General features: G+C 39.5%; 2 protein-coding genes across 10 annotated transcripts in view; one reads left to right on the forward strand and one right to left on the reverse strand.

Moving 5' to 3' along the window:
• Positions 1–976: 976 nt before the first annotated feature.
• On the reverse strand, positions 977–5,800 carry LOC117270621 (toll-like receptor 5). The gene is made up of 2 exons (XM_033648330.2): positions 5,651–5,800; positions 977–3,370 (listed from the first exon to the last, which is right to left on the reverse strand). The coding sequence occupies exons 1-2, from the start codon at positions 5,696–5,698 to the stop codon at positions 1,484–1,486; spliced, it is 1,935 nt and encodes a 644-aa protein (XP_033504221.2). The 5' UTR covers positions 5,699–5,800; the 3' UTR covers positions 977–1,483.
• Positions 5,801–10,597: 4,797 nt separating this feature from the next.
• Positions 10,598–17,501, forward strand: part of LOC117270622 (dystrobrevin beta-like) — a 32,278-nt gene continuing 25,374 nt past the window's right edge. For 4 of the 9 annotated variants that reach the window (XM_033648335.2, XM_033648337.2, XM_033648336.2 and 1 more), the window contains exon 1: positions 10,601–10,848. The gene's annotated coding sequence lies outside the window, so the exon portion shown is untranslated. Of the gene's footprint in view, positions 10,849–15,761; positions 15,879–17,501 lie in introns of those variants that run through there. The other 5 variants (XM_033648331.2, XM_078173931.1, XM_033648334.2 and 2 more) reach the window with 3 other exon arrangements.

Consider the following 17,501-nt stretch of genomic DNA (forward strand, 5'->3'; position numbering starts at 1 on the left):
ACACTGTAATCAACAGTGGTAGAGAGTACATTTACTCAATACTGTACTTGAGTATTTCCATTTCATGCTACTTTATACTCACCTACATTTAAGTGACATCTTTGGTTTTTGCAGATACAGATTATTAATTCCAAATTATTTTAAAAAAGCAACGTATTACAAAGACGATGACGACAGATTAAGCTCTGCAGCAGTATATTACCCTCACTATTTAAAACATTTTATGGTACCATTTTCCTTACATCACGAACTGAGACTCTGTATCTTTTCTGTTCCTGCAGTCTCTCAGTCAAAAGCTAAGAAAGCCTTCATGTTTAAAAATGCTCCCTCTGATTACAATCTACCTGTAATCTCTCCACTTGTTCAAAAATATCCTGTCTTCTTATAATAGGATCAGTTGTGTATGTCCATAATAGCAGCTCTAGAATTTAACGATATATAACTTGATTACTTAAAGCTATCAATGACATTAACACTTTCCTTTTATCTATGATTGAATGATCCATGTCATGCTCTGTTGGAGTATGATCTCCTGATTCTGTATCCGTTTTTATTTCATATTTATTGTTTTAGTTGTTGTAGTTTGGTATTGTTTCATTATCCTGTTAGTTTTGTTTCGTGTTAACTGCTCCATCTAATTGTGCTTAAATGGTTTTATTTTTGTTGAGGACCCCTTCAAAAACAAGATGGTGCATTTCTCCTGATAACGAATTACCAAAAAGTAGATAAAGTTAAAATCCCTATTTCTACCATCTGCAACATGGTAGAACAACATGGTAGTGCAACAAGTGATGTACTCAATAATTATAATGCAATTATATATCTATCTTTTTTAAATGGGCCATTCTGCATGATTAGTACATTTAATATGATGTACTTAAAGTACATTCTAATACTAATACTTCTGTAGTTTTACTTATGTAAAAATTGAAAATATTAAGTAGATCATTAAATGATAACATTGTTACAACACATATAAAACATTTATTTCTTTTATTATTCCACCTCATTAAATCATGGAAATTACAATTTTCAAAATACTGTTTTATTATTATTGTCTGGATTTTTTTTTTTACTAACTTTAATTTTTTCTGAGATTATCATTATCTGGCTCTTATTACAAATTCAGATCATACAGATATTCAACAAGTCAATATGTGTTCATTCCACATGATTTTCACAGGCGTCACATTGAAAGAACATACATATTCCTGAAGAGCAGACCACTCTGATGAAAAACAGACTGTTGCTATGGACGCAGTTCTGATCATAGACGCCAGCAGAAGCAATAAGATCATTTTCATATCAGTAAAAGCTTGCATTCAAATTTTGTGTCAAATTATTGACTTGATTAGTAGGTGGCCATGTAACAAGTGGGAGTATGTACAGAAATGGTGATTCAAGACCCCTCTGCAGGTTTCTTTCTCAATAATGGCCCACTCGCTGTACATTATCCGTTATGTGTTGGCTTTTAGTTGCTACTTTACTGCTGTGTGATGTCATCAGAGAATCGTAACAGAGGAACATTATAGAAATCAGATGGAAATTCACATTTGAGCTCCTTGACAGGTGTCAGGAGTGTCACGTTGGTGTTGGTTACCCAATTCAGAAAACTCTTCAGGTTTGCATCACAGTGAAATCGGTTCATGTTCAGGTCAAGGGAGCTGAGAGAGCGAAAAGCATCAGGGTCAGGGGAGGCTATGAAGTTGTTGGAGAGGTCGAGTACTTTGAGACTTTTGGGCAATACATCAGGCTGGAGATAAGTCAAGCTGTTGGATGAGAGGTCCATCTCCACAACTGAGGTGAGACCCTTGAAAATGCCCCTTGGAAGAGACTGCAGCGCGTTGTGGCTCAAGTTCAGAGTAATCACATGTCCGAAATTGTCAAACAGATCCAGGCATGTCCACTGAGACCAGACAGACTGCAGGGAGCTGCCGTGAAGATCCAGGGTTGTGACATTATTCGAATCAATGAACCTCACTTCTCTGCCGAGATTGCACCACTTGATTGGGTTTCCTCCATAAGAGAGATGCTGAAGGCGGTCCAGTAGAGTCACGAGGGTATAAACACCCCCCAGGTTTGTTAATCTGTTATCCTGAATGTCCAGATGCAAAATATCCCCAGCAAACCTATGGATACTTCTCCCCGGCGAGTCTATCAGTTTATTGTCACTCAACAGAAGGTAATCTAAACTCGGAAGTAAGGCAGGGAAGCCAATGTCTCGCAGAGAGTTTCCTGTTAGATTTAATACTTTTAATTTGGGAAGTTCACTAAATGAGTCATGACCCAGAACACCAATGTGATTGTAAGACAAGTCCAACACCTGCAGGTTTGTCAGAGAAGCAAAAGTGTCAGAATGGATTTCCCCCAGCAGGTTGTGTGACAGGTTGAGCATTTCTAAATGTCCCTGAAGGCCTTCAAAGGCATTTCTGTGTATCTGACTCACTTTGTTTTGGGAAACGTCAATGATTGCAACTTCTTTTAGTGCACTGAAAACCCCCTCTTGGAGTGCAAATATCTTGTTTTTAGACAGATCCAGAGTGTGGACTGAACTGTCATTCAGGCTTTCAAACATGCTGCTGTCTGGATCAGGGTAATTATTGAATGAAAATCCTTTACCCATGAGTCCCAGTGACAGTTTGAGATGGGAAATCTTGGTCCCCCTAATGGCTGTGAACAACTGCTTCGATTTACTCACGCTTAACCCATTGTTGGACAGGTCGAGTGTCTGAAAGGACATCCCCCTGAAAGGATTCCCACATTTCTGCCAGTCGCGTTTTTTAAACATGGTCTTAAGGTAAACAGAGTCTAAATTCAGAACCTCAAAGTGCTTTCCCTGAAAACCTACCAGATCAGACTCACATATTTTGTCAATTTCATTCAGTTTGAGATTCAACATTTTCAAATTAGTCATGTTTGCAAAGAACATTGAAGGCTGGAGTCTCTTTATCTTGTTACCAAAGAGGTCAAGAGTCTCTAAAGAGGTGAGTGGCTCCAGGTAGTCCTCCTCCAGTATAGACTGTTGGAGTGAACAGTGATATAAGTAGAGATTCTGCAAACTGGACAGTCCCACAAAAGCCTGCGGCTCCAGCTGAAGGTGGACGTTGCCACCGAGCACCAGCCTCCTCAGGTGTCTTTGCTCCCTGAAGGCATTGTTCCTGATCATGAGACGCACAAACTGTCCTCCAAGGTCCAGCTCCTGCAGCTCCTTCAGGCCCGACAGGGAGTTGGAGTTGATCTCACTGATGCGGTTCCCCTCCAGGTACAGGTGGGTGATGTGAGGAGGGAGGGGAGGAACCGAGCGGAGGTTCTTGTGGGCACAGTTGGCTACAGAGTTCACGATGAGGCATGATGGGAAACAACCTGGCACCTGAAAGAGGACATTTAGAAAATGTAAGCGGCAATGACAAGTTACCACTCAATGCTTTCATTTAATGACAGAGTTCATTTCATTTTGTGTATATTATCTTTTTATTGCTTGAAGAAGTGTTAACCAATTTAAATAACTTTCAAAATAAAAGAAAAAAAGCATATAAAAACCCTATCACACCATGGGCGGATTATAAAACGATGGGCGTGGGCACAGACAAGCAAGACACACAGACTTTGTGGTGGCTTTACTTCTCTTTGTTGTTGTTGTTGTTTCATGTTGTAGTTCTGTGTCTCTCTGGAGTAATTTTGTTTGTCTCTGTGGTTGTTTTACGTGTCTTTGATGTCAATTTGTGTCTTTTGAGGTCATTTCGTGTCTTTTATGGGCTATATCTGTGTTTCTTTTGGTTGTTTTGTTTCTCCTTGCAGTTGTTTTATGTCTCTTTGAAGTCATTTTGTGTCTCTTTAAAGTATATTTGTGTGTTTTTTGGTCATTTTGTTTCTCTTTGTAGTTCCTTTGCATTTCTTTGTGGTCATTTTATGTGTCTTAGCAGTCGTTTTGTGTCTCTTAAGGTTAATTTGTGTAACTTTGAGGTGACTTTGCATCATTTTTGGTGGTTTTATGTCTCTTTGAAATCATTTTGTGTCTCTTTAAAGTACATTTGTGCATTTTTTGGTCATTTTGTTTCTCTTTGTAGTTCCTTTGCATCTCTTTGTGGTCATTTTATGTGTCGTAGTAGTCGTTTTGTGTCTCTTAAGGTTAATTTGTGTCATTTTGAGGTGACTTTGCATCATTTTTGGTGGTTTTATGTCTCTTTGAAATCATTTTGTATCTCTTAAAAGTATATTTGTGTGTTTTTTGGTCATTTTGTTTCTCTTTGTAGTTCCTTTTCATTTCTTTGTGGTCATTTTATGTGTTGTAGTAGTCGTTTTGTGTCTTTTAAGGTTAATTTGTGTCATTTTGAGGTGACTTTGCATCATTTGTTTCTCTTTGTAGTTTCTTTGCATCTCTTTGTGGTCATTTTATGTGTCTTAGTAGTCGTTTTGTGTCTCTAAAGGTCAATGTGTGTCATTTTGAGGGGACTGTCATTTTTGGTGGTTTTATGTCTCTTTGAAGTCATTTTGTGTCTCTTAAGAGTATATTTGTGTGTTTTTTGGTCATTTTGTTTCTATTTGTAGTTTCTTTTCATTTCTTTGTGGTCATTTTATGTGTCTTAGTAGTTCTTTTGTGTTCCTTCTGGTCAATGTGTGTCATTTTGAGGTGACTTTGTGTCTTTTTTGGTCGTTTTGTATCTCTTTGTAGTTCCTTGGCATCTCTTTGTAGTCATTTTGTATCTCCTCTTGGTTGGTACATGTTATTATGAGTGACAATTTGTAGGTGAAGGCCGGGCCTCACAAGCTCTTACAACAAGGGCGAATGACCTGAGATTGAAAATCACGAATAAGCTGGAAACCAAGGCTAAGTGACAAAGTACCCTCTGAAATTCTACTTTGATGTGAATGCAGTACATACTGTCCCCACAAGGACCATAACTGAGACCAATCATCTGATATACACCACAGCCACAGTGATCCTAGAGATGCTTGGCTTCAAGATGAACATTATATATAAATATATATAGAGAGAGTTTAAAAAATGTCTGCCTTTTATTCATTAATTTGTCTTTTCTAAATTTGTTATTTTTGTCTGGTCTGTTACTGCACTGAAACCATTTAAACCAAAACTATCTATAACATTTGATTCTACTTATGATGTCTTTTCTAATACATTTCTTGCCTCTCATTAAGCACTTCTTAGAACAATTTATCTACTATTCCATGTCTAACACACACACAAAACAAATGAAAGCACAGTTTCATAAAAGAAACAAACAGCAAAATAGATCACCAAGAATTTGCTTCTCAGATAAAAAAAAAACTATTTTCATGCACCAGTAATCCTTGACAAAACATTTCTAAATTGAATTGCATGATACTGTCTTGAGAGCTTGAAAAAGAAACAGAAAATCCATTCTTACTCTTCTTAATTAAATATCCAGTCCAAGTATTTCACAAAAGCAATAAATGCTTCCCAAGCTTTTTCCAAACAAATCATATAACTTCCTGTTGATATTAGACTTAATAGCATCTGCCTGCAGCCCATTGTTTGATACTTGGTCTGTTCCAAAACAGACACACAAGGCTATTTTAGGCAAATTTCTATTTGCCAGAGTTGCTAAAAAACATAGTCATCTTAATTTGCATTTCTACTGTGTTGTATGTGTACTGTATGTTTACCTACCTGTAGGAAAACACAGATGACAGCCACCTGAAGACCCAGCGTCCACATCTTGCTCACCAGAGAAACTCTCAATGATATGAGGTCAAACAACACTCCAGGATCAGAGCTCTGTTCTGCAGAGATTTCTGCTGGCAGCGTTTTTATTTCTGAGTGTTTGCGTCATTTGTTTGGTTGCACTGATCCTGCAAAGCACAAATGACGCTGGATGGGGTTTCCCTTTCTTTGCCAGAGTTACATGAGGAAGGGAAGTACGCTCGCATGTTTGCACTCTGTCTTTTGTTGTTTTGCACTGGGGTTTAGTATTGCATTGGCTGTCTTTCAAATACGTTATGTTGCCAGGGTTGTCGTGTCAGATGTTGCTTGATTTTTGTTGCCAACATTGTATCCGTGGTTGAACAGATGCTTTAAAATGTTAATTATATGGATTTCAGTGGTGAGTTTTGTATCAGAGACATTTCCTTCCTACTAGGAGTGTAGTTTTACAAGAAGCACTGAAAGGATGAGATGGTTTGCCATGGAAATGTTCACTCATTGCTTTCAGCAGCTTTATAATAATACCTGTTGCTAATGGCCTTTAAAACCTGTCACATTTTGATATAAAAATCTATAAATTGTGTATGTGTTGAAAGCATGTTCTTAATTTCTTTGGTGTTGTATGACCATTTTAAGTGTATGATTGGATTGAACTTGCATTAATGCCATTTCAGTGTCAGTAATATGTAGGACAGCATTTTAAAATGGTTTTACATAGAGTGGTAATTATAAGGCATTAATGCAAGTGATGAAATGACCATACTGAACATATTTCTACACATCTGCACACAGATTGATTTGAGGGGAAACTCCTTTAGTCAGAGGATATGTTGCAAAACATTTGTTCTACTTTTGCTTATTGTGCAACAAATCAGTACATTATTTCAAAGTGTTGGATATTTTCCCCACAATTTCCTAAAAAGCCTCTTCCTCTTTCAGATATTGAGATGTTAAAGGACTTTGCTAATGTTGAATAGGTATATATCCCACCAGGAATAACTATGGGTTCAAGCTTGACATCTGTTCTGTTTGGGAAACTGTCCAGCCAATTTATGCCCAAATTAGGAAGCCTATATAACATGGTCAGTGCTTTATATTCATTATAATCTGCCTAAATCACTGCAGAGTACAGTGTTGAATCACACAGGGCTGGTGAATTTCACAACCTCTGGAGAATGAAGGTTTGTCAAACACAATACAGAGAGAAAGAGAGGCAGAGGTTGACTGACACTGTGGCAATAATGCTTCTCCCTTTGAGGTATAGATTTAATGAGTAACTATTACTTTACATTGGAGTAAGCAGTAGCAGGGTGTAACTAAGTATAGGCTACATTTACTCAAGTTGCAGTTAACCCAGGCTTAAAGCTATTGGAGTAAAAGGTAGCCTACACATAGGTGCAGATCTGATAACAAGTTTGGGGGGGACACAATCAGTTGTGATTTTTTTTTTTAATTGCACGCATGCAAATCATGCCCACAGAGCGCTTGAGATTGCCAGCATATTTCACGATTTCATAGAGGCTCATCACCATCACCAAGTCATTCAAAAAGCACTACAAAGAGAATCATATGCTTACCTTTACTGTTTATTTCTCTTAAACAGCCAGTAGTACATGGAACCAGCCATCACCCTCCTTTTCACTGCTTTGCTGTTAGTTAATGCTACTTCTAGTTTCAGGGTCTCAGGCATGTTATGTCCACTCATGTTCTCATCTCTCGCCTCTCACGGATTCCCATTTCTCCTCATCATCTTCCCTTTCTCCTAGTATATAGGACTACTGTATACATTTGTTCAATTTCAATCATTTAAGCTATTTAGAATTGGGGGGGACAATTTGTGTTTTTCAGAATTTGGGGGGGACATGTCCCCCCCGTCCCCCTCGGGATCTGCACCCATGAGCCTACAATACAGTATATTCAGTGGCAGAAGAAGCACTCAGAAGCACTCTTTCACTCAAGTTGCTAAAATGAGCAATACCACAGTGTAAATATATTACGTCATGGGTAAAAGTATAAAAGCAGTACAGAAGTATTGGCATTAAAATATACTTAAAGTGGCCTACAAACAGTAACAGTTTTAACTGTACAGAAACCTGCTTTCAGGTAACTTGTGAATCACCAGAGATCAATAACATCATTTACATTCATGTTTTTTAATTCTTAATAATACACCAGAGTGTATGTGGTGATTATATTCTGTACTATCAATCTTAATCTGCAAAGTAACTTTAGGTAACAAATAATTGTAGTGGATATAGGTAGAGGAGACCTGGCATGGTTGTAACACTTTTTATCTCAGCACCTATAACTCGCTGAAATTTGTGTTAGAGCTCTCAAATTTTACTAACAATAAAAGTGAAGCATTAAAAAATACACACAAAAAACTGATACATACACTAATAACCAAGTCCTACTAAGGTCTAATTTGCTAACCTGTACATGTTAGATGTTTAGTACCTCACATGGTGTGAGTCCAAAATACAAGTCTGCTGCCTCAGCCAAGACATCCTCCTGCTGCACACTGAAGACCTTTAGACTGCTGTGATAGCCCACACAGGGCAGATGTGTTGATCCTCTGTCTCTGATGTTTTGCATTCATTTAATTGTACTTTTTGCATTATCTTCTCAATGTCATATGGCAGATAGAGAAGGCTATTCTTTGTGGACAGACCTTACAATCTTTCCCTGCCTCAAGCACACCCCTGTCATTTTTTTTTTCATCAACTCTCCTGGCATACTGGTTGTAACACCTTTTAAAAAGTGTTACAACCAGTATGCCATCTCTGCCCCTGTCAGCCAGTATTTAGTGAGCTGTAGCAGCATTGTGGTTTGACCAAAGATGATCAAAGATGAAATACCTCACATTTTACCCAAGAGACTACTCTTTAATCTAATACACATTACATAATTCTAATTTCAACGGTATGAGCAATAATAAAAATATAGACTTGGTTCAAAAAATGACTTTCATACCTACAGTAAAAATCAGTATTTTGACTGTAAAATCTGCACACTTCTTTACACAGCTATGACATTTAACATGCAAGGTCAGGAGGGAAGGGGCCATACAATAAATGCATTACATGACTCTTAAGCCCCGTTTCCACAGAGCAGTAAATGGTAAATGGACCTGCTTTTGTATAGCACCTTGCTTGTCATCCGACCACTCAAAGCGCTTTTTACACTATGAGTCACAGTCACCCATTCATACACTGGTGGCCGAGGCTACCATACAAGGTGCCAGGTGCTACTCAGTTTTTAACACACTCACACACCGAGGGTTGCATCATCTGGAACAATTTGGGGTTCAGCATCTTGCTCAAGGGTACTTCAACATGCAGAGTGGAGATTCCGGGGATTGAGCCAATGATCCTCCGATTGGTGGATGACCCCGCTCTACCTCTGAGCCACAGCCACCCCAGTACAGTACGCTACAGTTTGGTTCGGCACACTTTTGTTCGGTTTCCACTGCAAAAAGTTGTGGATGGTACCAATGGAGCCGTTCCGTACGTTACCATTTTTGGTCCCCTTCTGTTGGGACTCATGTAACCGCTATACATACTGTGGATTTTTTTTTTAGTAGACTGTAACAATAAAATGAAAGTATGTTTTGCTGCCTCTTGCAGCAGCTGGAGTCAGTGAAAAAATAACTTAATTCACTGTGCTGAGGTGGAAAGTTAACTTGTAAATCAGTCAACACACTTAAAATATTCCATTTGACAACTTCAACCATTACTTTAGTTTTTTATATGACATGCACTTTTAGTAATGAGTGGATCTTCAAGCGTTTATATATAATAATTTTGGCCAGATTACGTGAACTACATATATTCTAATCCTCACTCAGAGAAAAAAAAGGGTTGCATAGCATCAAGCTATGGCAACACTAAACCCCAAGCTTACCTTTGAAGGACTAAATGCACAAACACGCCATTTGCAGCCTGTTTAAGTTTGTTCTGAAAATGTTGGTGTGCAGCCTCATTCTGTGGACGATAAACAAGGTGCAGACTTCCATCTGTGTCACCAATAATGAGGAAATACAGTGAGCGCTTGATGGAGCAGTGAGTGACAACAACCCCGCCCACATTTTAAGGGTACTGTTTGCAGTGGCTAGGGTCTAGGGACCATGTCTGAAGGGTAGCCTACTTTTGGTTCCAAAGGTACCATACTAAAAGTGTTTGGTGGAAACGGGGCTATAGGTCATCATTTCTTGGTCAAAATGGTGCTATTACAACCATCCTGGTGTTACAACCGTCCCCGGTCTCCCCTAAAGTACAATATTTCCTTCAGAATTGGAGTATGAAAGTATCAGAAAATGAAAATACTCATTTAAATACCTCAAAACTGTACTTAGGTATGAGTAAATGTACTTAATTACTTTGCACCGGGAAATATTTATGAAATGTGATGGAAATTAGGCTAAATCTGAGGTAGCACAAAGAAAGAATACCCAAGTAACAATGCCAAAACTAAAGTAAATGTAGTCTACTTGGTTATTTTCCACCACTATGAATAAGTATCCCCAAGTAAATGTTCTTAATTCAACTATAAAAGTACTGAGTAGCCTAGCCTACTTCAATACTTTCCAATTCTTCTATAATATCCATTTACCTTTAGGCTATCTAGTTAGCATACTAGCAGGGACTAAGCTAGCATAACATTTCCATAATAAGTTAACGGTTTATGACGTTTACAGCGAGAACGATAACAGTTATAAGTTGTGACCGTTAAACTGATACAGTAACCGACATAAACGCCATCTTTTGGGCATTATAAAGAAGTTGGTTAATGAATAACTGGATAAAAACGGTTTTATTGAATGTTAATGGAGTAATTAGCTGGTTCTGTGTCAGCGGCACACACACTCCCTGTCACCGGGGGAAGGGGGCAGGACGGACCGAAGAGGAGTGACTTTCTTTTAAAAATAGTACACTTCATCACAGCAGCAACCGGTACAGCGGCAGCAGCGGCCGCTTACGGAGGGTGTCAAGCATGCTTCGCTACGGAAATAAATAACGGGACCGGGACGGTGTTATTTTAACCAAAAAAAGAAGAGGAAACACGGCGAAAAGAGGAAGCGGATATTTCACAAGCGAAGATTAAGTCCTCACGTTTCAGTGTTGATGTTGATTTTTGGCCACGAATACCTGCCGAAAACAGTCCCGGTGAGTACACCGCCGATTTACTGTCCATTTAAAGATTAAGCAAAGTCCCAAAGACGAAAGTTTAAGGCTTTAGTTGGTGTAAGTCTGTCTTTTAATAGAACATTTTACCCGAGTTTGGTGAGTTTCAGCTACACATTCATTCGGGGGAACAAGGTGAACAGGGAGTTAAACTTTTCGTCAATATGGCCGCTCAGATGTCACACAGCTTCCCAGAAGTAGGCAGAACTAAAAATGAGCTTTGACTCAAGTCGTGTTGAAATTCATGGCAGCTCGAAGTGTCCACCAAAGACCGTTGGATTATTGTGTGTGTAAAAAAAAAAGTGTCCAGTGTGGTGTCCCTCCCTGGTTTGTGTGTTGTAGTAGCTGTAAGTCATGCCCACTTTTCAAATCAAAACTTCTATTGGTGTTTGACTTGTACGCAGCAGTGTTGTCTGTGGGAGGAACGTTATTCCATTCAACAATATGGCATCTGTATGTTAGCGGTACTAGGCTCTCATTTGCACATATACAGCTATTTTAATACCTTTGTGAAATCACTAGTGTCCACTGTGAATTTGTGCACACTGCAAGTGGTTCATATTGAGGCTTAGTGGCATGCATGTACAAGTAAAATGCAACAGGCTGAATAGAAACAGATGCAACTGAGCTATAAAGAATTTTATAATAAGGATGTCACGCCAAGGCTGATAAATCATTCAGTCTGACCAGTTAGATGAAATAAAATGGCTTAATAAATCATAATATGCTTTAATGACTTATCATCAGTCTAATCAATCATTACATCTGACCTGTGGGGTCAGCTGAAATGATTCATTACACCACAACCTGCCAAAGGGTGTTATCGGAGACAGCCTTCTGCCAGGGCTGTAGCAGAATATGACAGCCCCACCCCACCCCCCAACCCTGCACACAAAAATGTGTTTAGAGCCTATATAAAGTGCAGATACTAAAACAGTTTTAAGAACAGAGTGAAAGGCAAGACAGGGAAGCATCTTGTGCATTTCTCAGCTGCAGTTTGTCTGTGCCACGATGCTCCAATTATGGGTGTTTGTGGTCAGGATGTGGTGCATAAATCATTTAAATGACTATAAACCAAACAAACTTGACCAGACAAAGATTTCATAGTGTATTCTGCCTTTTTATATCCAAATTGAAATTCAAAATATGGTAATTTTCTCTTTCAGCAACTGTTGATTTAACAGTTAAAAAATGCACTGACCATCAAGCAGCTCTTTATTTCTTTGTTTTATCAGCAGCTAAAGATCAAACAGTCAAATAATGGTCAAGTTCATTAACTGACAGTGCAATTACAGGCTGTGACTGAAACATATTTTAGTGTAAAAATCCAACACAATGAGTGTATTTTTAGGTATGCGTCCAGTCAGGTTGCTGACTTTTCCGAACTGTTGCTCCCTGTGGAGGAAACTAAATAGTGAGGGGATGACAATAACTGATGGGCTGTGTCCCAAACTGCCCCCTGAGGGTCTCTACTTTTTCCCTGACAGATATAAATTGTGTACTTTAATTGAGCAGCGAACAATTTGTTTACATTTTTAACAGAACAAAATGAGAGAGCAAAACTAAAATTAACCATCCCACCTCTCTCACCACCCTGCACATGATAACCAGGTATGAAAAACATATAAACATATGTATATATATCCTGTTTTCCCAAACAAGTTTTGACAAGCTTAGTATTTCACCTAAATGAACCTGCAGAGAATCTTTTGTGGTTTCTTCACACTCGCCCTGACTTCATAACATTTCATCTGCGTATGGAAAGATTTTAGTTGTTTAGCTGATTTACAGTTGTGCTGAATTGTGTTACTGTCTCCACTGTGGGTGGGGAGATAATAGCGGTGGGGGTGAAACCCATGATTAACAGAACAGTCATTCCTATCCAGCCTCTAGTTTATATAATTTCTCCAGAGTTAAATTATAGTGAAATTTAAGTATTCCTCATTTTGCGTGTAGGAGCAGTTAGATGGACCTCAGAGCTCTCTGCTCTGCTTGGTATGTGTGATGCCTCTGATAGCTTACAAAATAGCAGTAAAATTGGGCAGAGGTCTATGGCTGAGATGGTGATTGAGATGATTGTGATAATGAAGAGCTGAGTTGAATTTGGGGTTCTTGTGGTCCTCTAACCCCTTTAACCTTTCATGTTAACTTGCAAGCTGGTTGTACGTATCAAACAAGTCGTACAGTCAAACATTTCCACTCTGTTTTCTTCAGGGCGGTGTACAACTTTCACTCCTTTATCTCCTTTTTTAATTTTGTGTCTTTGACTGCCTTCCACTTTCATTTCCTTCCCTCCATCTGGCTTCTTAGCACATCTTGTTTCTCTTTGTGTTTCTTCTTTGCATCTTCCTGTCTCTTTATATATGCATTACTTTTTCATTCGTTTCATTCTTTCTGTCTTTGCAATTGGCATGAGCATCTCACAGTTTTCTGTGCATACCACCCTGCCCACCTGTTCAGGTTTCATATATATGTATATTAGCACTGTCGCCTTACAGCAAGAAGGTTCCTGGTTTGAACCTAGGGTGGTAGATTTGAACCCCAGAGCCCTTCTGTGCAGAGTTTGCACGTTCTCTCTGTGCCAGCGTGGGTACTCCGGCTTCCTCCCACGATCCAAAGACATGCAGGCTAGGTTAACTGGTGACTCTAAATTGGCCGTAGGTGTGAATGTGAGTGTGAATGGTTGTCTGTCTCTATGTGGCAGCCCTGCGATAGTCTGGAAAAGCTGTCCAGGATGTACCCCGCCTCTCGCCCAATGTCAGCTGGATAGACCCCAGCCCCCTTGCGACACCTAACAGTTTTGAATACTCTGTTTCCAATAGTTTTCTCTCCTTTGGCTACAAAGTGACGACAGGAGTCGTGGATTTCTTTATGTGGTCATCTGCTCCAGGCATGCTACTGCAAGTGTTCACATTACGTAGCTTACACTGCTACATAAAACTACATGCTTACACCAGGGATCCATGTTATTATAGTAGCTGTTCATTTCTTCCCGATTCTGTAACACGTCGAGTTGTGTTTACAAGCTTTTATTGTTGAATTTTAAAGGGAGAAAGTGCCACTATTCTCTGTTACAGTCCATCCTTGGCTGCAGTGATGGTGCAGAGACACTGATATGTGGAAGACATGGAAATGCTGACCAATCAGAGCAGACTGTGATATTTCGGGAGGGGGACAGGCACTAAAACAGAGTCGCCTTAGAGAGAGTGGATACAGGTGTTCCAGCTCAGACAGTATGAGGAAATTAAAGTGTTTTTTGAGCATTAAAGCATGTAAAAATGTATTTTAGATTTCTGCTGGAACAAGTATGAACCTGAAAATGGGGAAAATAGGTCCTCTTTAAAGTCGACTCTGATTCCAATCACAGGTTAAGGGATTGTGTAAATATAAATGGACTTGTGTTCACAGAAGTTAGTACTCTTTGTACTTGCGTGCTTGCAAGCATTTGATTGGCCATTTCAGGGTCTTGCTGTGTGATGCTGCATTGCGTTGTGGCAACAAGTTTGTCAGGTTCAGCTTTTTGGCTGGATTAACATGCATCTTTTTGCCAAAGACCAGTGTGTAACTTGGCACAGATAGCCACTGTGTCAACACTCACAAACTTCCCATCAAAATGACTAAGGGGAACTCTATTTCTTCATGCACCATTTTTGTCTGCCTGAATACAGTCGTGGAGGGCTTTAAAATAAACTGGGAAAGAGCAAATGTTCAGGTACATCGCAGAACCACTCAGATTCACCAATTTGAGTTTTGTCCTTGTGGAAGATCCTTAGGGCTGGTTCAGGCTTGGTGTTATATTTTATTTTAAAAAGACAAGTCCATCGTGGATGTTTGGGTGGAATAGAGAAGGTGGAATAGAAAAGTCAGGTTAACTTCTGACATCCACGCCCTTAATCACCATTGGCATGATAACCGTTCATCTTTAACATGTAACCAGAGATGTGCTGCTTCTGTTTTTACCTGCATGGTGACAACCCTGGGGTCATGCCGGGTCAGTCAGGTTGTCTCTTTGGGTGTATAGGGGTCAAAGGTCAGGAGTGAGAGACTGGAGAAGCAGGGAGAGGCTTTTGCTTTCAATTTAAGCTGCTTGTAACTGATGCAGTTGAAAGTGTTTTTCTGTGGAAAAGAGGCTCAAAGATAAGTTAAGAATTTGTTGAAGGTATTTTCTGACATTTTATACACTAAAGAATTAATATACAGAGCTACATATATTAAAAATAATGGTACACAACACCTGAGTCTCCATTGATACCCTGAGCACCATTACAACCACTACTACAGCTCTTGTCCTAAGACATAATTGTGCATGCTTGGAGCAGCAGGTACGAATGAATTCAAGTTATCAAGGCCTCCAATAATCAACCACTGCAGCAATCAATTAATCCATACACATCCTGTCAAACAAGCATCATACCAGGACTATATTAAAGTGGACAAATCCATTCAAACAGCATTCCTCGTCTTGTAAAAAAACTCAGCTTGTTTAACACCTAGTGACAGTTTGTTTGGTCTCCATTATGTCTAAAATGTTTCAGGATATTTGAGACAGAGTTTTTCATTTTCCTGAAACTGCAACACTTTAAATATTAATTTGAAAAGTTGCTGCAGAGCTTTCAGAGGGATTTGTGTGTCCCACCAGCGAGCCTCATCTGTTTCATGTGTTACAGTAAAGAGTCATTTAGAGGATAAATGGAGCTCATAGGTATTTCAGCAGCGTCAGTGTCTAAAGTTGCAGCAAACTGTATATATATCACGTATAGCACTCACGTACACTGGCAGGGTCCTGTCAGGGCAGACGGTGAGAATAGAGAGCAGCTGCAAGTGGTAATGTTGTCATGTGGCATGCAGGGTGGGTGGGTGTGTGTGTGTGTGTGGTGTGCAGAGGGTGGTAAACACCCTCTTACCCCTCTTTAGTACCACCTCGTCTGCCTGACGCCCCGTTTCTGTATTGGTGTCCTCGCTACTTCTGTCCAACGACACTGGTTTTGTGGATTTATCCACAGAACTTAGCGGTGAGTTGAGTGTGGATGTTGATACAGGATGATTTTTGACGACAAAACCAAGCCTGTATTTTGCATGTTTTTAGATTAAGAGCAACTGATTCCTAAGAACTGATTCCTAGTGTGTGTGTGTGTGTGTGTGTGTATGTGTGTGTGTGTGTGTGTGTGTGTGTGTGTGTGTGTGTGCGCGTGCGTGCGTGCGTGCCTAAGAGAGAGAGAGCGTATGCATTGTGGAAGAGATCGTGTGTATTTCTTTCTGGACCCTTTGCATCTTTCAGGTGTTGGGCCTACATAAGAGTAACCACTGCTCTGATGAGATTCTGTAGAGCGTGTGTGTGTGTTTGTGTGTGTGTGTGGTTAATGCACAGGTGCACCGGTTGGGTGGTCTGCACTGATGCGACACTCCTCCTACACACAGTCACACAAACATCCTGTAGTGAGAAGAGACAAGAAGTAAATGTTGAGATGAGAATGACTGTCAAAATATTTGCATCATGTCGTCATACATTAGGCTATTACTTGAGTGTATGTGCTGCACTTGAGCACAGTATAGGGTTGCTGCTAATGGATCATTTTTGATGTAATCGATCTAATTCTGGATGACAGCATGGTAGACTAACTTTTCTATATCATTGTGTGTAACTAATTTAACTGATAAACACATCAGGTTTGATTTAAAACTTAAAATAAAGAGAGAAACACATTTTGGTTGGTGCTGTGTTGATGTTTGGTATCCTAGTCTGACTCATGTCAACAGGTGTGATACCTGGAGACGTGTTCTGAAAATACAGGTGCAAATAAAGTGACAGGTTGACAGTTTTCAGTGTGACGATTAAGATCATGTGTGACATTTGCAGTTTGTAACCAGACGCAAACAGGACCACCGTATTCTTGTTACTGATGTGTCAACATGTCTGGTGATAATGTGACAGCAAACAGCACGTTTTAATTTCGCAGCTGCCATTGTGGCACTGCTTTCTGTTTTCTTTTTACATTTGTTGTGGTATTTGAATGTTCATCTCTGATATGTGAAATATTTATGTATGTGTCAGTTGTCTGTGTGATATCTATGTATATGTCTGTCTTGTGACACCTGCTGACAGGATGTAAATGCCTGCCTCGAGCAGTTTGTCTTAAATCACATTCAGGCTGGATGTCGTGCACATAGCTGTCTTCACACTCATTTGTTAAAGGTGTCTGCATGAATTCCACCTCCTTCGTGCATGGCAATATAATGCAAGTGCAGAAATATGCTGTGTTTTGCTGTAATAATGCATCCATGAGGGTTGAGTTAGACTGTATTTGTGAGACAGTGATGTTGATGACTCTGCTGCCATGACAGCTTGTTGAACACAGCCTAATGATGTGTGAGTGTGTAAAATCATTATATTTATTGAATTTTGTTTGGGGAAAATGTTGTTGGTACTCGGCACCTGTTCTGCATTTGCTGTCTTTTCTGATATTTTTCTGCAAAACGGTAAATTATTATTTACACAACTTGTGTCCAGCTCACAAGAATGTATTTAGTGCATACGTCAAGGAGAACATTTTATTTTAATCACTTAAAAATGATCCATTAATTCTATGTGAAAGGCAGTAATGTGAACTGACAGGTGTGATAGCACAAATACAGTG

The sequence above is a fragment of the Epinephelus lanceolatus genome, chromosome 13 (assembly GCF_041903045.1).
Source record: "Epinephelus lanceolatus isolate andai-2023 chromosome 13, ASM4190304v1, whole genome shotgun sequence".
NCBI classification, from domain to species: Eukaryota; Metazoa; Chordata; class Actinopteri; order Perciformes; family Serranidae; genus Epinephelus; species Epinephelus lanceolatus.